Raw genomic sequence first — 27,348 nt, forward strand, 5'->3', positions numbered from 1 at the left:
GCTCCCACTCTATCTGCCTAACAAGACAGGCAGCTTTGGGGTATATCTTTTCAGATGCTGCTATTGCACTACTGTATATCTCAAGCAGTGGTAGGAGAGGAAGAAAAAATGAGAGAAACCATGGGTACCACACATTCACGGGGAAGAGTGACACAAATAGAAATTAAGCTGGACAGGAAGGAAGAGCAAGACAGCAACTCATTAAAGCAAGGTGAGAAGAGGGTCTCCTAGGAGATTTAACATGAATAACCTACAAGAAAGATTTGCTCACACACACACACACACACACACACACACACACACTCTTGTCATTGAGGGGAAAGCATTGAAATTAAACGGCAAACAAAGTTAATTGCTGGAATACGGTTATCACGCTGCCATCTCCCTCACACACGGCGTTCAGCAAACACAGTCCTGACCTTAAAAGTTTGTCACAGGTGTGGCATAAACCACATGTTGTCAAACAAATGACGAACACGCATATGCACTCGCCAATTCACCCGTCACCCGTCCCCAGACACAAAAACGCTGACCCACACGGCACATGTGCATCTTCTCACCATGTGTGCGCGACAGTGAAGCGCCTCTGTTTGTGGATGTTGTTATTGAGCAGCATGCGGCGGAGCAGACGCGGGGAGTTGCGTGGAGAAAGGCGGGGGGAGATGGACGAGGGCGAGCGCCGGTGTCCCCGTGGCCTCTCCGGCTGCAGCAGGTTCTCCCGCAGGATCTTCACCAGGTCTTCATTCAGGCCGGAGTGTTTAGGCATGGGGGGCACTGCCAGGGTGTCCTGGTGGGTCACCCCCATGCCTGCCTGCTGGGCCATGCCTGCCCCGGCTTCACCGCAACCACCAGCACCAGGCAAACGAACGAGCAGTAAATGCAGCTAAGTTATGCGAGAGAAAAAAAGCAATACACCAACTAGAAGTGGGCTTTCTTTCCCTGAGAGTCCAGGAATTGCCTTAAAATTGTATGTAATATGAAGAAAGAATTCCTCTGGATGATAAAAAAAGAAAAAAAATCTTATTCCTCACACCAGAAGCTCCTCTGTGCAAACAAGAGGATATTAAAAAAGAAGGAAAAATCCCTGGTCTTTGTTTTCCTTCAGCGTCTTTTGAGGAGCCAGCAGATTAATAGAGGCACCGAGGGCTGCTGCCTCTGCAACACTGGATGTCTGCTGTGAAAGTGCATGAGAGAAGATAAGCGGATGGAAGAAGGATGGAGGGAGGGCGGGATGCAAGAAAGAAAAAAAAAAGACAAGACAGGGAATTGAGTCTATTTCAGCCCCGTTCTCAAAAGCCTGCAGGCATACTTAAACACAGACCAGTATTTAGCTGAACCCAGTGTGAGTACAGCAGAACTAATTCAGTTTGTTCCAGCCCAAAAACAGCCCAGCTTTGTTTGGTGCAATCCAGAAACGGAGCCCTCAGTGGTTCACCAGCAGATATTCCCAGTCGGTTGTCATTCAGTCCAGCATGTCTTCAGTTCTCTTCCCTCCCGTGGAAGCAATTCATCCTGCCTCCCCCTACCTACACAGAGACTGACTGCTGACTGCAGCCAGTTTGTAAGCCAGTGATCCTCAAGAGCTGAGCAGAGCATGAGCATGTGGGAGTGTGTTTGAGGGGCGTGTGTGCCCGCAAGCATGTATGCATGTACATGTATGCACAACAGAGAAGCGGGGGGGGGGAAGGAGCATTTGAGTAACCCTGAAAGTTGAGGCACACAGCAGCCGCAGCAGCAGCGGTGAGGTTGCATTTCTTGATGCGGCAGACTGCACTAAAAGCAACGATTTTAATTGAATAAACCTAAATCCCCCACTCTGCTCGGGAGGATATCTTTCAGAAACGGCATATGAAGCCATGTGTATGCAAATAAGTCTCTGTGTGCACAGGTTTGTATTTCTACCAGCACTTGAGCACATGTATGAAAAACCAGGGGATTTCCATGCAACCGACATCATTTTGCCCCCAGTGGCAGCCACTCCCTTTCACTGTGTTAGTCTTTCAAACGAGGGTAGACATGCGGGTAAATATGTAAACACTGGCTGACGAATCTAACATGCTGCCCTCTAGTCTTTTTCTCCTCAAACGTGCAAACAGCAGCTATCACCTGCAACTAACCAGCTTATATTGATGCTACTATCAAACACATTTAAGAATGTCTTATTACGCTAGAAGTAATACACACCGTTGTCATTCTAATACCAATGGCAAAAAAATATATATATATACCATTAAAATGAATTATTACTATGCCGCTGGCTGTTCTCAAGCTCAGCGAAGCAGTGTGTGACAAACTGTCAAAACAAACAGTAACAAAACATCATAATATGCACCAACTGGAAAAAAAGAAGGTGAAAATACAGATTCACATCACTCACATTCAGGCAACAAGGACTCAGGCGCAGTCACTGCTCCAGTGCAGAGGTTGGATATTGTTATCTACATGGCGACTTTTGTGTCACAAAAATGTTTAGGGTCGTGTTAATGTGACATCACATCTATTTCAGCAATAAGATTTTTTTTAAGGAGCTTTACCTGGGTTTAAAAATCCCTGCTATGCCCACACATTACAGAGTGAAAGAGGTTATACAGAGACAAACAACTGACACTCATGCCTGCAGAGTCCCCATTTAACATAACTCAAATTAGTGTTTGGACAGAGGGAGCCAGAGAATGAGGAACAGAAAGATCCTAGTAGTGCTCAAACGTATCCATCCATTCACTCACTGCCACCACAGTGTTATTTGGAAAACAGCAACATAATACTAGACGGTCGTCCTATGACACTGTCACACTAATAACCTCATATGCATACAAAACACTGCCAAACGATGCAATCTAGCAGCACCTGGTGGGTAATCTAATAACCTTCCACAATGACAATTAACTCCTAGAAAATCTGTAAGGAGTTGCAGTTTAAATTTTCTTGGAATTAAAGTATACTTGGCAAGCCCTTTAATCCATCTGTGAATGCAAACTAGCTGACTGCTACTTTTTTACGATTTACATTTAGCTTTGTATTACTAGAATAGGTAGTATTTATGAAAAATGGTGCTTCCCGAGTCGAGAAATATCTTTATTCTTTTTTTTGTTACGTGCCCACCAGTGACACTGAGGCATGAAACTGCAATGCTAATTCTGCACTTTTTAGAGCCACTCATAGGGGGGCGGGACCATTTGGTTCCCAGAATGTAAACAAAAGAATGTGTCGGCCATCTTTGCTAACAGTTACCTTAGCAGGACCAAGTGTCACTGGTGGGCACGTAACAAAGAAAAGAATGAAGATATTTCTTCACTCAGGGGAAATTGTGGCTTATTCTAGTAATACAAAGTTAAAGTTAAATGCAAACCTGTGAAGTATTCCTTTAACAGCTAGCAACTCTCTTTACAATGTAAATTCACCTGAAATGTGAATATTTTCTTAATTCTTTATTAAAATTGAGTTTGTCTGCCAAATGAGACATGCGAGGACATCCTCATGTCCAGGTTTGGTAAACACAAATCAACATTTTTCAACATTTTCTGATATTTCACAGACCAAAGATGAATGGATTATGAAAATATTCGTTAGTTGCAGCCTTAGTAGTAAAAGTGGAAGTATTTTAATTCTCATTCCAACAGATTTGAAGATAGTTGCCTGCACCACACCCATAGACCAGATACATAAATGGTTATGATCTTGAGATTTAAAAAGACAATCCCAGGAAATAGAAGCTAACCACTAATGGGCAGCTCTGAATGGAAGTGGGAAATGGGCCTCTTTTATGCCTCAGTTATAACGGTTTTTGGTCTTCTCCAATAAAACAATTGGACAATTATGTTTCCATTTTTATGTTTTCAAAGAAAACAGACAATTAAACACAGGACATATGAGAGAACACCAGTTTGATTGACAGTCGGTATCATCCAATAGAAAAATGACTGCAGGTGATTTCTCTGTGGATTTGAGGCTTCAACGTGTCGTTCGTTTTGCAAACCTGAAGACTATGTTGATTTCTATAAACAGCCCCCTTTGCTTCATTGGAAAAAAACGTGTGCAATTAATTGATTCATTCAGCCCCTCTTTCCCACCTGACCACCACAAACATAATGAATCCTATTCATACCTGGTATTAGTGACCTTCCTGTGTGATCTGGTCACAAGTGGAAAGCACTTAGTGTAACTCTGAATGTATCCGGAATTCCACTATCCGACATAAAACATCCATTCAGAGGCACTGTCTTTATTTGAGACCGCCTCCTCGGCTGACATCCTCTGACCTGCTACAGCTTCACAGATTAACAATGGCCACCGCATGATTCCCTTTTTTCCAATGATCTAAAATCGAATTTCATGTCACAGCAGCATGAGTAGTGCTGCTATTCACTCGTTTTACCTCTGTGTGAGCGTTATGAGACACACGATCACCATGACAATACACACATCTGTACAGTCAGACTCCTTAAAAATGTATAATTTATGTCACACATGCACAGTTTAATCTAGCTACAGCCATAGTCCGACTAAGACAGGCAATTGGACAACTCGCCAAGTTCGAGTATACATGCTGACTTAGACTAGCATAGGTGGCGCTGTATCACTCTATAAGCTAGTGCATATTGGATCAGTTTGTTGTCGACCTTTACATAGTGAACGGTGAGATGTATTGTGCTGTGGTTTCCCGGTATGTTAGTCTGACTTAGACTAGCACGATCTTAGTCAGACTAACGTGCTTACATGACATTTGGAAAAACCAAATTATTGTCTTAGTCTGACTAAAATTGGACTTTTAACACAAGTGTTCACAGGAGAAACATCAAGAAAATGTATCATCATATCGAATCACCACTTGTGATCTGATCTCTCTGGACAAATATGAACACCAGTTCTAATCGATGTAATTCTGTGGAAAACACCATCTTATAGAACCACACACCCAAACGTTCATTAGTAAAACCTGGTCCTAAAACTGTAGGGTGCACCAGAAAATAATATGCAAATGAAGAAGGAAAAAGGAGAGGAGAGAGGGAGCTTGGGACTTGTCACCATTACAATGCAAACCTCAAACAAACACAAGCTGTGGCAGTCAGTCACTTCCAACCATGACGGCAACGGAGAGCTGCTGGCCTTAATTTGACAGCTTGCAATTCATCATTATCTTACAATAGTCAGAGAAGATGAATGCCATTCTTTGAGAAAAAAATGTTCTGTGTAACAACACATCACTCCTGCCATTCTGTCCCAGTGCTTGTCCTCTCATGCTCTCCATTGTCTATTCTTTCCTCTTCCTCCAGTTTCGGGCTCTCCCTTTGTCTCCATTTTTTTTGTAAAACAATTTTTCTGTCGCCCTCCCTGTTGCTGCGAGTGACGTCTACGTGCATTTCCCCTGTTACCAGGGGCAACATAAATGGAGAGGGACACATGGATCTGTAAAGAACTAAAGGCCGGCGAACAAAAGCAAGGAAAGGGACATTCATCTGCAGGACGAGACACGACACAGACACAGACACAGACACAAACACTGGCATGTCTCCAACTGTCTTTTTTTTCACATAGATCTTTTAAAAGATAGAAATCGATATTAGGTATGAGAAATCCCCGACTGTCTTTCATGCAAGAGTCCACACAAAGGGGTGAACCGTTTATCCAAGAGCCTTCTGAAAAATACTCCATCAAACTGACCCGTCTGGCTTGTGTATTTATGTACTTGAGTATCAGATGCATACGATCAGTATTTAGATTTGTTTCTACTCATGTTAATAAAAAATATTCCACACTCTTTCCTCATTGCTTACAAGCTCCACGCAAAATATAGTGTCATCTCGACAGCTTGGATGTCTTTTGGCAGCGCACACACAGAAAGTTGTCACCTCCGACTGCACATTCTGGAGCCTCAGTTATTCCTTCCTCTGCGAGACACTCGACCATTCAGTCAGTGTACGTCGTTTCATATCATAGCAAAGGACATTCAAGATGACTAAAATGACAAGATGGACGTATGCTGTGGATGGACGGACGGTGACAGAACACTGCAGACATTATGACGAAAGAGCGAGAGGCTGACACTTCAGTCACAAAGTCAGAGAAATAGTCAAAGAAAAAGAAAAATCCAGCAGTTCAAAGCAGACGCACATCTTTACAAGAAACACTATCACTAATGGAGCAGACACTCAAAGCTTAATGCAGCTCTGCCTCCCTCAAGTGGACAGATGTTGCCACTGTGAGATTCTGAATAAAAAGGTACACTGCCTTTTATTCTGAATACACAGTGGACTGTCACAGCTCTGTATTCTCAAATAGTATTTGTAGGAAACACACGATGAAACGTGTGAAAAAAAATGATTGAGAGTCGGAGTTTTACAGAAAGAGTTTTTTTTTTCATAAACGACTTAAAAAAAAAACAACACTTCACTTTTCACTCTGTGATCACAGACTCTCAAGCACAATCTAGTAATCTTCTAGTAAACGCTAATGTAACTACACGCCAATCACTTCCACCATCAAGGATGATTTTCACCAAGTTTTATGACTATTAAAAGTGATTTAGTGATTGTACAGTGTGTTATTTAATCATTTCACACACACACACACACACACACACACACCCTTTACACTGACACTGTGTTTATTTACATTCATCTGAATATTAGTGAAGTGGTAATGTAAACATGCATTCAGTATTATTAGTACGCAGCTGTTTTCACTGAACAATATAAATAATCATCATCACAGTGTCCACTTTACACACCTGACCAATAGATGGCAGTATTTGTTAAGAAATGTTTTCAAGGGAACCCGTCTCAAAGAAAGATGCAGTCTCCGACGACATAGTGGTTGATTTAAAACCATGCAAAGTGAAAGTAGTGTGTGGTCAGACTGTTAGGGGCCAGGTTTCACTACAGCATCTTCTGCCATAATTGGTGAGGGTTCCTCTGCATCTGAGGTCACGTGGGTTCACTGCAGATATTTGGACTTTTCCTTCTCGTCCTAAGAAAGTGTCATTTTTGTCTTTGGGGTTTGAGGTTTAGCGTCTAACGAGCTGTCACTTTGTATGACTCTCAACCTGCGGTGAAAGCCAGGCTCGGGTTTTTATGAAGAACAGTGTGGTGCAGGAAGACGCACACCATGTGACAGTTGCTCCCAAGCTAATAATTGTTCTGCAACACTGTGTGCAGTGCAGTGCAGTGCAGCCACAGAAACATCAAAACAAAACCTGCATACAAAGAATCAAATCCAATGTAGATGTAACTTTTTATTCTTTTCCTATTTTTATCCATGTGCCTGCACTCTCGGACATTTCTTATTCTACCTCATCTGTTCATATCAATCTTCCTGTTGTGCCACCTCTCCCTATTATTCACGTACTCATTCCTGGTGTCCCGTGCAGCCGGTCTCTCAGCAACAGAGAGGTTATATCATGGACAGTTAGTTGGCTGGCACAGCTATCATCGTGACCCTGACATGGACTGTGGTCTGATTCCCGCGCTGCAACTAATGGTCAAAGGTGACACTTTCTGTTCCTGGGCTAAAAACTCTCCCTCTCCCTCTCCCTCTCTCTCTCTCTCCCTCCCTCTCCCACCCACGTGCACACACATACACGCACACACACACACACACACACTCTGGCACATACTCAAAGACGATGCATAAGCAGCAGGGTGGATTTCTTTTTAAAACTGGATTATTCTGTAAGTGATTGGCAACCACTGTTCGAATCTAGATAGATGTTTTCTAATTCCAACTATTTAAATAGTTGATGTCCAACTTTTAACCATTTAACAACTTTATTTCTTTAATGCTTATTTTAACCATAAAAGGGCCAGAAAATGCCCGCCCAACTTTCAATATCTGGCAGTTATTTACAATTTACAATTGTCAAAGGGTGAAAAACGAATGACTTCAAAATACATTTATTACAGAATCAGAGCAAAGGGGGAAATTAATGAGACACATTTGAATAATATGGAATAAAACATGGTTATGATTCATTTACACTGTCCTGATCAGACCTGCAATTTTCAAAGCATCGTGAGTTGAATAATGAACCAGGTAGGCTAAAACCTCAACTTACTAAGATGTAATAGAGATGTTGGCAAGGATCCAACAGAATACTCTTCTAGAACCGTTGATTAAATGTGCGCACATGTCGTTTGGAAGACAGCCTTTGTGTGTGTGTCTTATGTTCGGTTGCATTCATTTTGGAGCACGGCAATAGTGGTTATTTATTGAGCAGCACACTGGCATGCACACAGCCTGCCATGATGAGAAGAAATGGACAGGGGGAGTCAGAACAGAGAGAGAGAGGGAGGGAGAGAAAACAAGTGGAGCAAAAAAGGAGCTCAGGGCAGCCTGCAACTGACGCAGGGTGACAGTAAATGAAAGTGGATGAATACAAATGACCATAGGGATGAGGAAGAGGGGTTGAGAGGGGATGTGTGTGCAGAGAGTAACGCCAGAAATAACCCAAGGTTGTGAGTGTGAGTGTGTACATTTCCACAACTACATCTCTCTGCCATGTTTGTTGGAGTTATTGACATCATGGAGTGCAGGTTTTAAGATAAAGTGAGCGATGGTGGCTGCTTCTCACTTTCCTACGCACCTTTAAAGCGTCGTTCAAGCTCGGTATTTGTCCTCAAATGCCCGATGGGCAGTCCAGGCACCTGCGTGCCAGCGTTCGAGTACCAAAAGGTAATAAAAAATATATCTAGCTTGATGCTTCAGTTGGCCGCTTAAATCGGCTGCTTTTCCTCTCTTTTTTTTTTCTTCCTCTTTTCACTCCCTCGTCCTCTCACCTTGAGCTGCAGCAACGTGAACTTGCTCACCTTGAGTGTCAGTACGTGACTGCGCTTCCTGCCGCTGATGTTTCAAATTAAAAGGAAAAACTGTGTCACTCTGAGCTTGTGACCGTGCAGCAGTAGTGTGTAGAGAAAAGGACTGCAAGCCTTACATCTTATTGTTGGACTATACTATAGGAGCGGACAGAGACTCCAAGGAGATCGACAAATACATCGCTGAGAATACTACAAATAATCCACACAAGTTTTTGATCGTAAGACTAATTCAAGTGAGGAACAGTAAAATCCCCAATAGAAACCAGTAGAGGAATAACATGAAAGAGTAAAGCTGTACTAGGGCAGCATTATTGGTGTACTCAACAATATAGAGTCATTTTATATATTGTACTTCCAGCAGCAGCAGCAGCAGCAGCAGCAGCAGCAGCAGCAGCAGCAGCAGCAGCAGCAGCAGCAGCAGCAGCCTCTAGAGCCATGAAACATATACAGTCAGACCTGTAAACACACTGTGATGTGTGTAATTGGCACAGTTGCCCTTTAGCAACAGCACTGGCAGCTACGTTCGTTTCTTTCTTCCTCAGAGGCCTCTCTTGATGGGTCAGTGAAGGTGAAGCCTAATTGTAAAAAAGAAATAATAAATTCCATTTGCCACCTCACTGTTTAACTCAGCTCAAGAGTATGGGACACTAGGATAGAAGGGAGTCGTCGTTAACGCTAATAGATTTATACCCAGTCTTTTAAAAAAGAACAGACCTCTGCTATTGCAGCAGTGTCCCTCAGTTGGACAACCCTGGACAGATCAACAGTGCATCACAGGGACACATATAGAGACAAATCGGAGAACCCGGAGAAACATGTAAATTTCATGATTTATCAGTTTTTAATCTTCTTCCCTAAACAACATTTCTTAAGCTAAAATAAAGTGCAAACAGAGCTGAACTGTGACAAACCAGCCTGACATATATTCAGAGTCAACAATTCACAAAGCACTGCTGCCGATTTCAGCCGCCGTTCTCTGAAATGCCTCTTACTTGCCTACTGTTAAGTGACAGGAGCGAGACAGACAGGAAACCCTGAACATATTGGCCTTTCACAAATCCCATGCAATAGTAATAGAGCGCGCGTTTCTCCCCCCCCCACACACACACGAGCCAAAGGTAAAGCACTTCCACCGGTAATTTTCCGAGCCACTTTTCAGTAACGGCACAGTGGAAGACAGCGTGAACAGCTAAGTGATGGGAATAAAAATGAGACAAATGGGGAAAATTTCAGTTCAAAGGGATTTTTTTTTCCAATTGATCTCATACCAGAGAAGAAAATGAGGGCTGTAAATTAACCTGAATTTATATTTCTTTTCGCATTTTCTTTCCTTTTTGATATTTTGCCCACAGAAAGACGTAGTAGCTTTGAGGCACTAATGAGTGAGAGCTGTAAGGCATTTTTATTTTAAAGTCTAACTTCAGTTTTTCTCTAATTGATCACAGGCCGTATTATTATTATATTATGAAACCATATTCATTAATCATCATCACTTTTCCTGTACTTTTTACAAGATCTCTCATTAGACCAAGGAGATAAAAACTTTTATTGCAATTAATATATTACTGACGGTGCACTTTGCTTCAAAAGACAACAGACAATTTAAGTAGTTGATGACTCAGCATGTAAGCGGACCATCAGTATGTGTGCGCCCGTCTACAAGGCTCCGTCCAGACGTCATATTAATATTAATTTAGCATTAATCTAATTTTTAATCCCTAACTTTACTGTTACACATATATATATATATGTACACACATATATATATATATACACACACACATACATACATATATATACATATATATACACACACATATATGTAGATATACATACACATATACATATATATACACATATATGTATATATATTCAAGACCGTTATAAAAGACAGAGAAATAAGCTCAATATGTTGTTGTGATTGCACTGTGTAATCATGTAAATCCCACTCTTGTTTTCCTGTAGTGTGTGATCGTATTTGACTTGTGTCTTGTGTGTTTGGAGTAACATTGTGTGTTTGTGCCGCCGTCTATTTCCAGGTCACTCTTGAAAAAGAGGTTTTAAATCTCAATGACTTTTTTACCCGGTTAAATAAAGGAAAATAATAATAAAATAATGAATTTTTATGAAAATAGTTGAGGGCTTTTCTAAGTAATTTTTAGTTGTGATTAAAAAAGAGATTAATGAGATCAATTAATTACATTTCAAAATTAATGAATCGCTCAATTGTTTTTTAAATCTCTTGACAGCACTGACTTCCCCAACTTCAGCATGTTCATTATGTTTTGACAAGTCTTAACAGTGATTGTCCTTGTGTGTCTGTGTGAGTGACAGCGAGAAAAGGAGACAATCGCAACACTACTTACGCTGCTGTGTTGCTGGAAGAAGAAATTTGACTTCAACCATTTGTTGAAAGAAATTGTGCAATGTTGTTAATGTGAATGTGAATGTTGTGTCAGTAGGAACACGTAAATGAAGGAATGCTGAGGAGGCAGTCTCTCGTCTGTCCTGAAGACAGATGGTGTTCAAGGATGGCTCAGGACCGTGACTGGAACCAAGGACACATTCAGGACTCACTGGGACTGTTCAGACCTGTACTCAGAGCCAGTACTGACCATCACTACTTCATTTGACTATTTTGAGTAGCAGCACTTCTCACAGGACGCTGGTTATCTCTCCAATTCATTATTATGGCCTGGAATAATCACTTCTCAGGGTGCACTATGTAACATTCACCCGTTCGTACAAGGGTTTCTAGTGTCTAGAGATTTTATTTTTACTGTTAAACAACAACAATATCTTTTGCAATACCTTTGCAAATGTTTAGTTAGATTCAGCAGCACAATAACGGGACGCCAAATAAAATGGACTTTGTGCTTGAAGTTTAAAATCATTGTTGGAAATGTTTCACCTCTCGCTCGCTTAGTCACTCTGGAGCTTCTTCGGCTTCACCCTGCATTACTCAGACAACTGCTGGTATCCCTCTGCAGCCGTCCTCTCAGACACAGCCTGGAAGAGCTTCTCGTTACCTATTGCCCCATCCAGCTCACTCCGAGCTCAGTTCCTGTCCAATTATCCCCGGGAATGTCTTGCTTCTCCTTTATTGACCATGGCTGGCTGCGGTTTGCTGGCATTTTCTTCCCATTTCTTCCTTCTCTTTTGTCTATGGGATATTTACACCGGTCGCAAGGAGAGTGTGGAGACCTTGCTGTCACCCCGTCAAGCTCACAGTCGTACACATATACCGACCATTGTTTGTTACTATTTGTACTAAGGGAAATGCCAAAAAACGAAAAACAGGTCCATCTACATGATCGGATAGCTCAGGGCGGAGTTAATACTACATTTGAATGGGTTCAAAATGTACAATACAAGGATTGTCACTGACTTCATAGCACATTTATGTTGGTGAATAAGAGAGAAATATCGTCATTCTTTTTTTTGTGACGTGCCCAGTGACACTTGGTCCGAGGCTTGAAAATGCAACGCTAATTCTGAACTTTTTAGAGCCACTCGTACGGGGACCGGACCTCATTCCCAGAACAGTGTCCGCCATCTTTGCTAACAGTTACGCTAACAGGAAGTGTTATATGCCCTATTCTAGTAATACAGAGCTAAATGCAAATGGCTGAAGTATTCCTTTAAGTCCAACATTACAGTAGAGTACATTTGCTATTTAAACAACATGGCTGCTTGACCGGTCTAAAAGTAGACACTCACTGGTGTTAGACTGGGCCTGGTGTCTTTACAGGGGGGAGACGTTTACCTAAATATCAACTCAACAAAGACCAAGCACTTTCAATGACCCATGTCTATTTAGGGTGATTTACAAACACTTTCACAGGCCTTTTTAATTCACAAACTTTCAAGGATTTCAAGGACCTGTGGGAGCTCTGCTGTTTGTGCTCGCTATATACGCAATCAAGTAAGGCCCTATAAAAACACTAATGTAGGTAGTGTAACGCATTTTCAGCTAATTATGGAGGAGAATAACAGAGGCTGCACATTAATTGATATGTTGTTGTTTTTCTTAATGTGAGAGATGTGTGTAATGTGGCCGGGAACTAAAGAAATGGCCATGTAGGAATTTCAGCTGAACAACAGAGGATAGATAGATTTCCATGATCGTTACAGCGTGATAAGGTTTTCTTCCACCCAGTTCAGATCATCATATTTCTCCTGAGACAGAAATATGAGAAAGAATATAAAATGTCAATAATAATACTGTATCCCATAACATGGTAAAGTCATCATGGACGGTTTAATCTAATTCTAACCACACACGCTCTCACTGCCATGACAGTTCTCTATCAGTTAGCGTTTTGACTTTTGTTTATCACATGTCGTCTTGTTGTGCACATCTCGATGCAGCTGTTCCCCTTCATTGCATTTCCACTGAGCGCAACAATATCTGCTCCAGCTTCTGAGTCCTCAGAACACAGCATCATTCACTCTACCCCTGGCCGTTCCTCTCCATTTCCCCCCCCACACAGTCTGTCGTTCCAGCGGCCAGAGAACATGGTTAGTGTGACCCTCTCTAAGCCTAATGGTGGTGGACGTGGGGGAAGAGTGGAGCACTTTGTCCTCAGCACAGCTGTCCCTTTAGACTCCTCTGTGATCCCTTCAGACAGGAACAAGCAAGCGCCTCCCGACACGCGCTCTTCTCCGAGACGCGCACGAGCCGTCCACAAATGCAGACCGACTGCTGCACACAAACCTGCTGTGCTCTTGTTCTTTTCATTTTGAGCAGGGCAAATATTCACAGCAGTGTGATTATTTGCGGTTGGTAAATAAAATTTCTGACCCCTTTTAGTGGATTTGTACAGAGCTGAATATTTTGATACCGGAACAGAGGTTTTTGGGTTTTTTTAAACAAAAAATATGAAAAGGAATTAACCATCGTTTGAAATGATGAGTACAAAGAAACCACAGGACAGAAGTGTCAAATATAATTGAGATTATTTAGAAACAGTGACTCCATGCGCAACAAAGAGTAAACTCTAACTCATGTCTGATCTCAGTTCTCAGTAGGAGTGGCCAATATGGGCATATTTTTAGGGATTTTGGTACAGTAATGGAAAGTCATGAATTGCTGATTATTACAGATTACATCAATGGACACAATGTTTCAGGAAAACACCTCTTATTTTCTTTCAATTTTAGCATTCAAGTAAAAAATTCAAAGACCTATCATTGAACTGCAGTGTAGAAACACTGAACTCTGGGTAAACAGTCAGATGCTCTATTGACTTGATTCTCAATCTGTGGTACGTGTACCACCAGTGGTACACAAGCTTTCTCTGGTGGTACTTGGGGGAAAATCTGAAATACTGCTCGACTGTATATAGCTACCAGGGTATGTGATCAGGTTCAAGGTTCAAGGTTTTTATTTGCCATTTGTGCTTAAACAGACAGTCCAGGCACATTGGAAATCTTGTGCGGGTTCTCTGAGTCAGTTGTAGGAGACAGAAACACACTTAAGTATAAATATAAATAAAAAAGTAGAAAAGTAGAACTCAAATTAAAGTCTATACAGAGTAAAATGTGGATGTGGAGAAATAAAAAAATATATACAGATATACAGCATATTATGGGGTGTATTGCACAGTTCTGACATTGCACATTTATCATGGAGAGGAATATTACACATGGTTAGGTGAGGTAGTGTCTGGTTATTTAACAGAGAGTTCAGTGGTTTTGATTTGCCATCAGTCTGACTGTGGCCGGGAAAAAGCTGTTAAAAAAGCAAGTTCTGTGTGTTATGATGCTGTCTGCTCTGCTGTTCAAAAACCTTGAACCTTGATCAGAGTGGAGGCATTTATGAGTATTTAAATGTTACGAAAATATGCAGCTGGGAGACAGGAGAAAACTATTGGCGAAACAAGTAAATAAACACATAGCATTTCCCAAAATGTTCATTTTTAGCTTCATTCATAGAGAAAAGCTGATAGACATTTATGAAATTCCCTCCAGTAAAATAGGAAAGAGTTTCTTTAATGCTGATTGGGCTAGTAATGGTTAGCCTTTAGTATGCACAGCATTTGTTGTTCTCAATTATCTTATCGCAAAAGGCACAGACTGAAGTACGCAAGGCTCTTCACAAACATGCCTCCTGCTGCTCTGAGGCTCTCTTATCAAACCAAGGACCCTCTCAAAGTCTTCTCCCCTAAGTGCCATCTCATTTCTAAAAGCCTCAAGTGTTCTTATTGTATCACTGGGTATAAAAAAGCTTCTTAGTCCTTCTTTGGAGTAGTCAGAGTGGTCAACCATCCATCCCTCCATCTTTTTAACACTTGCTGGTGCCAATCCCAGCTGACATAGGGCAAAAGGTGGGGGTTACACCCCTGAACAGGTCGCCAGTCCATCGCAAGGGTGTGAGAGTGGCCAACCGGACATTAAAATGAAGATCTTCACCCAATCAATGCCACGTTATGATACAGACACCACATCTTTGACATTTAAAACTACTTAAACAACACATTTGTGACGATGCAATTATCACCCAGCCAAAGTAGCCATCCATAACTGGAGGTTTCAAATGGCAGGAGAGAGGAGGCAGAAGTTGACAGTCGAAGCTTTTCTAAATACATCCTGCTCTTGCTAGCTTTTCCTGAAATGTCAGGACGGATGGACCCTTAACAGGTGTTTGTTGTTTTGTGTCCAAAACTAATTTTAAAAGCAGTCATTTACAGGTCAGTTTTCACATTTTAAAAGTGAAAAATACGACAAATGATTGCAGTTTTGCAAGTCATTAATTGTGCTATTTCAAATTACCATAGCGACTATTTTGACGGTACATCAACTCTAAACAGGGTGAATGGCTGCACCGTCATGACCTAAGCAGGTCTGCATTGCCTTATTGGCACGATATGGAACTTCTGGTTTCGGGGTCAATTCAGCAAATGATTAAAAACGATGTTACTTTTCGGCATACGTGCATGTAAAGACGAAGCAAACCAAAGTCAGAGGCAGTAGCACTAAAAACCAAAGCCAGTTAAAGTTTTGGAGGAGACTAAAATAAAAAGAAAGTGGTAGAGCAATAGAATAAGAGGACCAATATTGGTGCAGCGTTCACTCGCTGGCATGAGCTTGAATGAAGCAGAGAGATACGTGACCGAGGGCGACCTGGTCCTGTTACTGTAGGACTGGTAGGTGGATCATCTATATTGAATGTTTGATCTCGTCCACTCATCCATCTTGCTCAGAACTCAAGTGATTCAAACATTGTGGAATACGCAAGCTATAGGTCTACTGTTTTTGATCTGAAGACGTTAGAAGTCCTGCTTCAGAGTTGGCCGGTACCGTTATATTTCATGTAGAGCTGAAACAATGAATCGATTCATCAATTTTTAATCGATTACTAAATTAATCGACTATTTTGATAATCGATTAATCGGTTTGAAGCTTTTTTCATGATTAAAACAAGATTTCCGATTGTTTAAGCTTCTTAAATGTGAATATTTTCTTCATTTCTTTGCTGTGGATAACAAAGAAAAAAAAAGTTAATCATTATGGTTTGTGGACAAAACAATTTGAGAACATCATCATTTCCATTTTTTTAAGGTTTAATTTTATTTTATGGACCAAACGATTCATTGATTCATCGAGAAAATAATCCACAGATTAATCTATTATAAAAAGAATCGCTTGCATCTACAAAGCTACAAACAATAACACTTGTAGACCCCCAGAGCAAACCCTACTTTACGTTACTTTATCTGTCTTTCTCAAGACATACCAATATCTGTGGGGAAAAGATGCTCTGCCGCTCACTGCTCACTCTCCTTTCACATAGTGCTGATGTATATATAACATTCAAACCGATACAAACATGAACAGAAAGGGACAGATAACAGCTGCTGCACCTACAGTGGCAGAAAGAGGATTTTTAGCATGCACGGACATGGCTGCAGAGCTGAAGAGGAGAGCACAACAGGCATTTAAAGTATCTAACTCGAGACCAAAAGAACGAAAGAAATGTTTATTTCATTTTTCTGCAAAAAAAAAAAAAGAGTGACAGGGAAAGCATCACAGCTTGACTGGGTGATTGACTGAATGGTTGGCAGGTTTTGACAGATGGTGAATTACCTGAGTGGCAGCTTGTTTACTGAATGCATGTTTGGTTGGGTGGGTGGGTGACTCCTATTTTCTGTTCTTTTCATCACTAGGGAATGGGTTGTAGGGCTGCATGACTGACTGGCTGGCCCACCTTCTGTTTCCATGAAGAGCCACCAAACACACACGCACACGCACACACACACACACACACACACACACACACACCATATACACCATATACACATTTAACCTTCTGTCTCCTTTACACACTCCCTCCCCCAGGGAGTTGTTACTAATCAGCACCCTAGAGATGTGTTGCAGTACACAGTATTCACGCTCTGTACCATATTATGCATATACTTTTACACATGCTGGTGGTATAACTAACTGCATTTGATGAAAATCATCTATATTTATACTACAGGTTTGATTTTTTTCTTTGTGTTACCGTGTACACTATAATCTGCCCTTCGTTTAGCGGTAATAAACACAGACGTCTCACTGTTCAAGCGACTGTATGACAATCAATGGCCACACAATTGATGTGTTCTTGTCACAAAACACTATTTCTTCCCCACACAGTCTTTGTACACGTGACCCACAATCAAAGAGCGGTGTGACCTCTGTACAATGACCTCGGCTGACCTCAATACAGCACAGCAGCTCTGTGGAGCATCATCTGCGTGGAGATGAAATACACATGTTTCACCTCTCAGCCAGAGCTCACAGCACAACCTATACAACGCCATACTATCCCCATAGCTGTGCATGCCTCTGTTGTTCCTTCACCACATTTAAGAATGTCACCTGAGACAAGAGCGAGTACAGCTAGTAGGGTACAGCCATGTTATGTATATACAGTAGTGACTATGATTTGCGTATTACTACTTTAGGTTGACAACAAACCCCATATGAAGTGATAAACATGAAATAAACAATATCATGAAGTAGCGAGAGACTATCTATGACTCAAATACATGTTGCTGGCATGGATTATTGACTTATCGCCTTAATCCAGGGGTAGGGAACCTATGGCTCGCGAGCCAGGTGTGGCTCTTTTGATGATTGCATCTGGCTCGCAGATTTCGGCTTTTCAGATAAAACATAAAATATTATCACTTCTTTTAATCCATCCATCGATTTTGGAAGTGGAGGAAACGCAAGTGAATGACATAAATGCAGCACCGTTCTATTCCCTGGCTTTGGATGAGTCAACAGACGTAAGTCATTTGTCGCAGTTCAGTGTGATTGCAAGATATGCTGCTGGTGACACACTGCGCGAAGAAAGTCTTGCTGTTCTGCCAATAAAAGGGTCCACAAGAACCAGAAGTCGCATTAATGGTGAGTATTATAACAACATTATTTAAAAGAATAAATTCAGAGGCTTATTATACTCACATTTAGTTAAATTCAGTCTTAAAATATATTATATGGCTCTCACTGAAATAAATTTGCAAATATTTTGCTTTCATGGCTCTCTGAGTCAAAAAGGTTCCCGACCCCTGCCTTAATCAGTTGATATTAGGGGATGGGTCATGATTATCAAATAATCTATTAGTTGTTATTTTTAAAAGTCAATAAGTGTAAAAAAGTCAATTTCCCTGCACAATTTCTTGATGGCTCTGTTTCGTACTAATAAATTTAACATGAGCCTGCAGCCTAAACGCGCCTCAGACTGAATACTAAGTTGTCCAGCAGATGGTGCTGTGAGCACGGCTTGGCCTGCATCCTACCCTCTTTGCTAATCAGGTTTTGTTGCATTTTTCTGTGACAATGGCGACACAAAGAAGCGAAACCATCCTCCTGAGCAGACACACATGACAACAAAGCATCTGAAAAGTGAAATATTTCTGGTTCTAAAGTGAACAAATGTGTGGACTCAGCTGGAGCTCCAATGGATCATAAAAAACTGTTGTTTTCAAAACCTACAGTCGCTTCAGGGCATAGAACAGACGTTGACTCATTGTTGCACCCCTAAAGTTCATACTTCATTAAGCGAATACAAGCGGCACACGTTTGAAATGTAGCAAAAGAAAGTCTGTCGCACTTGTGTAATCTCTCCATTTTGATTTATTTCTCCTCTCATAATGGCTAAAGGAAACAGAGACTACTTACACTAACGCGTTTGTTAGGACAGCACTGGCTTTCAGAAACCCCAACAAGCTTCCAGCTCCACAGCTGCAGCTTTTGATGACAACAGTTAACAACGACATCCCAGAGGAGTTTAAAATCTATAACTGCAGCCCTCAAGGAATCCATCAGGCTCACGAGCAAGACAACAACAACAATCTCTAACAAAGCAAAGACAGACAGCTGAGGTCACCAATAGAAGGGGAAAGCAGACACGTGATTGGCTGCCTGTTTATGTGCGACTACAATTAGAGCAGGAAATCTCATTTCATCTCTTTTCACAGTACAGCCGTGTGACGCTATGCCATCTACAATTACCTTTTATACATGCCGTCCAAGAACTGATTTAGATGCTGTGCTACAGCTATTCGGAACTCAACTCATTATTATCCACGCGGTTCAAAACCAGATGAGACAAAGCACATCACAGATACAGTTCTGTAGCTCATTTCTGCTCAGTCCATATGTTTCACAGCTTCAACTCAAGTCCTCTGTGCTTTTTTTGTTGCAGACGCATCAGAGCTAATAATGTAGGTATCCCTCGCACTAAAAGCAACACTTAACAGCTAACAGGCATCCGTAGAGGAGTGAACCCTGCAACACTTCAGCTACTCAAGACAGATGGTAGAGACAGGATGAACCCCACAGAGACCACTTAGAAAGAAACACACTGAAAAACTTGAGCGGTAATTCTGAGGAATATATAATGTGTTTCATCTCCATACTTCGTCATTTTTTACTGAGTTTGTTTATTCTCTTTCAACACTGCAAACTATCACTTTGTGTATTTTGTCTCAGTCAATTTCCCCTCCAACAGTCGGTGTGTTTACATGCATGTTAAAAGTCAGGTTTTAGTCGGACTAAGACAACAATTCAGTTTCCTTAATGTAAACAAGTTAGTCCAATTAAAATCAAGCTAGTCTTAATCAGACTAACATACCTGGATAATATGATTCATAGTCTGACTATTCCTCATGTATAGGCCGTAGTCAGACTACGCCTTAGCTCGATGAAACTGTGCATGTACACGCACTGAACGATTCCCCTACTTTAAAGATCAATGGCAGTTGCTGGTCTGTGAAACAGGGGGAAACTCATTTCAGGCCCAATTATTTATACATAAATTCTCCTCACTGCTCGATTTACTCCCAGAGAAGCTGAGCTTCCCTATAAGTGATGATTTGGCTGCATTTATTTGATCATCGTCTCGCTTGCCGCAGTAAAGAAAAAGGCTTTTGTGTGCCTTTCCATAGAGGTCAATTGAAACGGAACCACTGGTTTTAATGTACAAGAAGAAAATGGCGTCAGGCGATCTGTGATAAAGAACTTGTCATATAGCTGACCGAGTTCTAGCGAACATTCAGTCATGAAATGTAAATATAAGCATTTATTGATGACATTTTAGAGGAAGGAGAGCATCCTTGGCGTCTTAGAGCAATCTCCTCTGCTTTAAATATAGATCAACATCACTGACGAGGCAGTTTCCATTTATAGTAGCCAGAGACTCATCAAGAAGATTATGTTTGTTACTTTAACTCCTCTAGTGGCACCTTCACTTTGTCAGCATTCAGCAAACCATTTATTAATATTAACTTTGATATCGAGCAACTCTTAAATTCCAGTATAGCTCAGCTCTCTGAGGTACGAAGCATTTTCTACTGCTCTGATATTCTGCCATTCAACAATTCTTTTTTATTTCCACAGCACAGATATAGAAAGGTTGGAGTTTTTCCTGCATTTTAATGATTGTATTGTATGCCTGCACTGAGCATGTTCTATTTAACCACCTGTTTATACCGAAAGAAATAAGCTGAACATTTACAGAAAAATAAACATGCAGAGCACTCAATTTAATGAGACAAGATACCACAAGAGGAACCATAAGCCATAAAGCCAACGAGGGTCCACAAACTGCAATGACGTTTAAACTACGTGCCAAAATGATCAAACACTGTTCACACCACCAGCAAACACAATACAATTAGCTTCTAAAGCCTCCTGCAAGTACTGTACATGAAGCACCGTGTTCTTATAATAAGCATTACAAAAGTCACTACGACAGTGCTATTCAATTTAGCAGCACAAGAAAGTCAGAGGCACAAGGAGGGTGAGAAACATGTTCAAATATATATGAACAGCCTCTGTTTGCGAGGACCTGTGACACCGGGAGAGCACAAGGGACAACGGATAAAGAGAAGTCATCCACTCGGAGAGAAAGCCAGAGCAGTAAAGAGATTATGAACATTTTAGGGAAGTTCAAGGAGATGGCTCAGTCACACAGAGGACTGGTGAAGAGAGGGTCAAACTTTATGAACTCTTTGAAGGCCCACTGGCCTATAATGCAGTGGCCCCAATTCTTCATGTTTTACTCTCATTCTCCAAAACAGCAAAGCACTCAGCAATCAAAAACAAATGAAAATCAAGATTGAAAGTCAAAAAGGTACAGACGCTAGATTTGCTGAGCATAAAAAAGTGTGTGCATATGCAGCACTACTGATCATTTCAAGTTAAAGTACTAAAAGATCAGACGTCCCACTATATCAAGGTTACTGCAACAAACCAAGTAAAGCAGCAATGCGTCTTGCTGCCTACACTTGTGACATTTTAAATATCACTGCCCAGTTCTCTCTCTCGACTGAGAAGGAGAAATGCTTTGAGAGTTCACTTGGCACCTAGAACTAAAATAAATTGGTCTGTGAGAGTAATCTAACTTGAAGTGTGTGAACATTGCAGAACAGCTATATTTCATCATGTTCGGTCTGATAGACACTTGACCTTTGAGCGAGAGAGGGAGAAAAAAAAACACTTTGCACTGTTTATATGCGCACACATAAAATCAGACTTTCAACGTATAGATTTTTATGGCGCGTTAGACAAATAGTCTGACTGATTTCGCAGTGTTTCTAGAACCTGAATGCAGTGATTCAGTATGATAGACAGACCAGCAGTTTCATTAAATACTGACCCACGGGAAATATGCTAGAGGGCACTTGCAGACACAAGCTCGGTGTCGTGTGTGTGTGTATTGTGCAGCTGTTACACCGTTACAGCCACACTTTTAACCAACTGTGTAGAGTGGATAAAGACAGAATCTCCTCCTTAATCTTTTACCCAAATTGATTTAAAGACACTCCCCATTTGTAGTGAGCGTACATCCTCACAAAGTATGATACATAGGGCAGGACAAGTGAGGACGTAGAAGTAATGGAAACCAAAACGTGCCATGTAGTGAAGCCATGCCGAGCCGAGCAGTGCTATAACTTTATAATGGAAAAGCACCAATACAGAACGTACTTTTGTTTTACTGCATTTGGCCATGCTGTGATTTTTAATTATATTTTATAATAATATAGCATCCCTCCCTGCAGGCTCTACAGTGTCCATCACTTTATCCTCCACATGACTGTATATTAAAGAACTCACTCTCATATTTACAGCGAGTGTCCAATTCACCTCATCCCAATCTGCATGTTTTTTGGACTGTGGGAGGACGTCGAAGAGAAATCACATTCACACGTGGAGAACATGCTAAATTCCACCTTCTTGCTGTGAGGCAACAATGCTCGCCACTGCAAGCGTTGAACCTCTTTGCAGTAAATGATGTAAATGCACACAGGCAGGTAGGGTATACCAGAGGGAAAGAATGGAAGTAGGGCACATTTGGTGCTTCAAGAAGCCCTGAAGACACATCATGTTTTTTTTAAGTACTGTTCGAAATTGCATCAAGAAAAAAATAGCTCAAGTTTAACACCCCACGACATTTTTCCAAGCTGTATGTATATGTCCGTGTTGTAGAAATAGTGTGTCCTCTACAACCGCTGAAGCTGCGAGTGTTTTCCTTCGGTCCTTCCTTGCATAAAATGCACTGACAGACACCTTCACTGACATGAGAGTGTCAAGTGTGGCCCATATTAGGCTGAAGGCGAATCAGGTCTGGTGTTGTTTATCCTGATATAGAAAGAGAACGCTTCAAACTATTATGTTAAAGTTGCTGTATTATGATTAAGCCCACCATTCATTAGGAGCAAGGTTTTGTTTTGTTTGAGTTTGACGTGTTTGTAGCATGTTTCAGTCCTTGCTCTCCTTTCCCCCCTCTTCCTGCTCCTCTGCTCCGTTAATCAAATCAAGTTTACATGTTTTTGGGTCCGTTAACGTATGTTCGTAAATTGTCTAAATTATTTTGATAAACGTCAAACTCGGGCTGAAAGATTTTGAATAAATATAATAGAAATGTGATCATTTTGACTGAAATTGTGTTTTGAATAACATTCAATACGATTACTGTGTGACATCTGGGCAGATCTGTGGGAAACCTCAGTCTGTAGCACATGACGTGTATAGATCAGGACAATATTTCACACATTTTGGCTTTAAGAAATATTGCAATTTCGATAAAATGTTGATTAATTGTTTAGCCCGAGATCATATTTGTATTTTTTCATTGCCAATTAAATCATCATTGCAATATTATTGCACATTGCCTGATTCCACGTCCCTACTGTATTATAAATTAAAAAAAAGGGACCATGTGTCGCTGTATATGAATAAATAAATGACATTCAGTACATACCCCCCTTAATTCAATGTGTGAATCTATAAGCATGAGTAGCCCATGAACACATCTGCTTCAACTTTTCTTCATCTTTGTCCTTTGCTGATGCATTTCTGACGTTTCCTCTGGGTACCACCAGTACTCCTCTAACCTGCACTCTTGTACTCCTCCAAACATCCTCATGAGATGAAATCAGTGCAACCTTCTAAATAATGTAGCCATGGCGACAATTTCCCAAATGAGCAAGGTGACCTTCTGTGATTTGCATTCGGGTGGAAATGCAGGCCGATTACGATTATGATTACATATTTCAGACTTAATAAATCAGATTTAAATGTACAACTGACCTTCAAGACATGCTGCGTAAATTAAGAGTAAGAGCCAAAGCGTTACAGGGGAAGGTTCTTTTTCTAACTTCGTTCGGTGTTTCACTATGGGATATCGCCTTGGCATGACCAACCAGGGAAGCTCCAATGGCACCACGTCTGTCAGTGACAGACAGGTCGAGCTGTGCTGGGGCACCGCCCCCTTCATACTATCACAGCCGACCCGCCCCTCAAAATCATTCTCGCTTTCTTCCCGTGAAGAAACTGTGTGGAAGCTCCCTCAGCTATTCGGGCTAGCTTGGTGTTGCTAAACTGTTCGCAGACGCGCCGTTAAGGTCCTCGTCGCCGAACGCAGTCCCTGGCTTACGTCCTTTATTTGCTGAGTAAGTTCTTCGCAAGAAGTTTTCCACTTGATCTTGGTGTAGTGTCCGCGTCAAGGCGAGCTGCTCCACCGACCACCCTGTATTATCTGCCGGGGGTCGGTTAACTGTAGATCAGTTACCCACAGACTAACGCGTTGCGGCGAGTCAGCGTGGATACGGTTGACATTTGTTTGTTAACTGTGTGTTTACCGGGAGCGGAGCTAACGTGTCGCGGCGAGCTAACTCTTAGGTGTTTCGTTAGCTAGGACCTTAAACTCCGGGTGCTAACGCTAATTACCGAGCAGGGCTTAGCATCACAGCTAATCTGCCGGGTGCACGGTGTCTTAGCCGACAAGCTACATCAGTCACCGAGAGTAAAGCTAACGCATTACGGCGAGCTGACTTTACGGTGCTTGGTGAGCGATCTCCGTGCGCGACGAAATGTCTCTCTCTTCGCCCGCTGCCATGTCCTCGACCGCAACCCCCGCCAAAGGGCCGGTTTCGAAGGTCAAAGAGGCTGCATCCCGCCTGTGTCCCGCGTCATGCGGCTCATCCATCTCAGGCAGGGACCCTCATCCCATGTGTATTACGTGCATGGGTGCTAAACACGCACAGGCGTCTCTGGCTGACCCGCAGTCGTGTCCACACTGCGCGGATATGCCAGAGAAAATTTTGGAGAGGAGACTGAGAGTGGCGGTCGCTAATTCTCAGGACCCATGTCTGTCGGGAGAAACCGCTGTGGCTAAAACTCCCCATGTACCGCGAGCTACCACGAGCTGGGCGGATATGATGGAGGAGGAATACACAGACATGCCGCCACTCTTTGAGGAGCTCCCTGGCGTAGAGCCAGAGGAGGATGCTGAGGGCTATGCCAACTCAGACATTCTCAACTTGGATGATATGGAGGAGGACGAGGACGATGCCACTTTTCCAGTGCCTTCTCGCCCCTCCAGTGCATCTGATGTCGCTCCTCCAGCTGACAGCAGCCTTTACGAGGTCTGTAAACGAGCTGCTTCTAAGCTGGGCATACAGTGGCCTGCAGTTCAGGACGCAGGTGGCACTGAGAGGGACCTTTATGATGGTAAGAGACTTCCACCAGCTCAACCACCAGCCAAACAGCTCCTTCCAGCCGTGCCTGCGTGCATGAGGGAAATGAGCCGTTTTTGGTCCTGTCCCTTTAAGAACAAGCTCCCCACCAAAGGATGTTCTAAACTGGAGATCCATGGGATGAAGGAACTGGGGCTGTCCGAACCCCCAGTGGTGGAGTCTTCAGTAGCCCACCACCTTCACCCTGATCGCCGCTCTGTCTCGGCCTCCTCTAACATCGCTCTGCCTAGTAAGATGGAACGCGTCACATCTTCCATCTTCCAGAGGATGTATAAATATGCAGCTCAGTCAGTCTGTTCTCTGAATGCAGTTACACTGCTGTCTGCGTACCTGGCTGAGATTTTGGAGGAGATGGGCCGCCAATTGGACTCTGGAGCACCAAACCCAGCTCTTTGGGACGAGATCTGTGTGGTGAATGATCTCATCCTGCGCTCCTCACGGGGAGCAGTGCAGGGCAGTGGCCGAGTTATGGGCCTCGCTGTCTCAGGAGAGAGGGCCCTGTGGCTGAACCACTCGAGCCTGAGTGATGCACAGAAGGCGGATGTGATGGATGCCGCATACGACCCCACCAAAGGTCTGTTTGGCCCAGCTCTGGAGAGGATGAGGGAAACCAGCACCCTCAGAAAGCAGGAGGGAGAAGCCTTTGATCTCTGTCTGCCCAGGAGACAAGCCCCTCGCCCCCCTCAGGCCGCCAAGCCCACCTTTGCAGCCTCAGCTGCCGCAGTGAGGAGACGTCAGAGCAGTGCCCGCCCTCAGAGGCAGACTGGTCAGCAGGGCAACCAGCAGCCCAGGTCTGACGCCCAGAGACCGTGGGGCAAACACTCCTTTGCAGCGGTCGCAGCAAAGAACCGCCCGTCTCACCCCACTGACGGAAAGAAGAAGCGGGCGTCCTAACAACCCCAGCTTCTCCATCTCCCCCTCCGGTCAAGTTAAGAGTCATGGAGGGGGACCACCAGGACCCCGTCATGTGTGGTTCAGGAACCCTGGCTGTTGTTTGTTCTCCAGGGCTCCTTGTTCAGTCTCCCATGTGGCAGGCCCACGGGGAGAAGACACAGGGGTTCTCCAAGTTAATGTGTCACCAAACACTTCCACCCTGTCCAAACCTGTTGCAAATAAAAACAGCATTTTCGCAGCCAGGCACAAAGCCAAGGGCGAGATGCAAAATAAAAAACACAAAAATAAATCAATGTCATGCACCCCCCTCGCCACCAGAGGGAGCTCACGCTCCACTGGCGAGACACGATTCTCACCGAGTCGTGGGGGTGACGTCACCACAGCTCGACACAGGACCTCTCTCTGTCAGAGCGGACAGGGTGGCGCGCATGCGCAGTTCACCCATGGATTCTATCCACTGTATCTCACGGATACAGACTTCAATTTGCCATGAAACCACCCAGGTTCAACGGTGTGTTAGTTTCAGTGGCCAAGGGGGACGCTGCACGGGTTTTGGAAGACGAAATAACGTCTTTACTGAGCAAACGAGCTATCAGAGCTGTCACGGCCGCGGAGTCACAACAGGGTTTCTACTCCCGGTACTTCCTCATTCCCAAGAAGGCAAGCACAGCCCTTCGCCCCATCCTAGATCTCCGTGTGCTAAACAAACACCTACGGAAATACACATTCAGGATGTTGACACACAAAGTGCTCTGTCGCTCTATCCGTCAGAGAGATTGGTTTGTAACGATCGATCTCTCGGACGCGTATTTTCACATCGCCATTCACCCTGCACACAGAAAATATCTCAGGTTCGCTTTCCAAGGCAAAACCTACGAGTATCAAACTGTCCCATTCGGGCTGTCGTTAGCTCCGAGGGTATTCAGCAAGTGTGTGGAGGGGGCTCTGTCTCCATTACGGAGCAAAGGCATCAGAATTTTTTCGTACATAGACGATTATCTGATATGCGCTGGCTCGCACGAGCAGGCGGTCATGGATTCTGCTGTGGTGATAAATCATCTCAGGGATCTTGGGTTCAGTATAAACTGGACGAAAAGTCAGATAGAGCC

At 42.8% G+C, this 27,348-nt stretch overlaps 1 protein-coding gene across 2 annotated transcripts in view; it reads right to left on the bottom strand.

Moving 5' to 3' along the window:
• pde4d (phosphodiesterase 4D, cAMP-specific) overlaps positions 1-27,348 on the bottom strand; it is a 135,701-nt gene that overhangs the window by 88,538 nt on the left and 19,815 nt on the right. The window contains exon 1 of one of the 2 annotated variants that reach the window (XM_044025702.1): positions 561-1,488. The exons of the other annotated variant lie outside the window; for it this stretch is intronic. Coding sequence (XP_043881637.1) covers positions 561-823 — 263 coding nt within the window. The 5' untranslated portion in view covers positions 824-1,488. Of the gene's footprint in view, positions 1-560; positions 1,489-27,348 lie in introns of those variants that run through there. 2 annotated transcript variants of the gene reach the window in all.

Source organism: Solea senegalensis, linkage group LG5 (genome assembly GCF_019176455.1).
Source record: "Solea senegalensis isolate Sse05_10M linkage group LG5, IFAPA_SoseM_1, whole genome shotgun sequence".
In the NCBI taxonomy this organism is placed as follows: domain Eukaryota; kingdom Metazoa; phylum Chordata; class Actinopteri; order Pleuronectiformes; family Soleidae; genus Solea; species Solea senegalensis.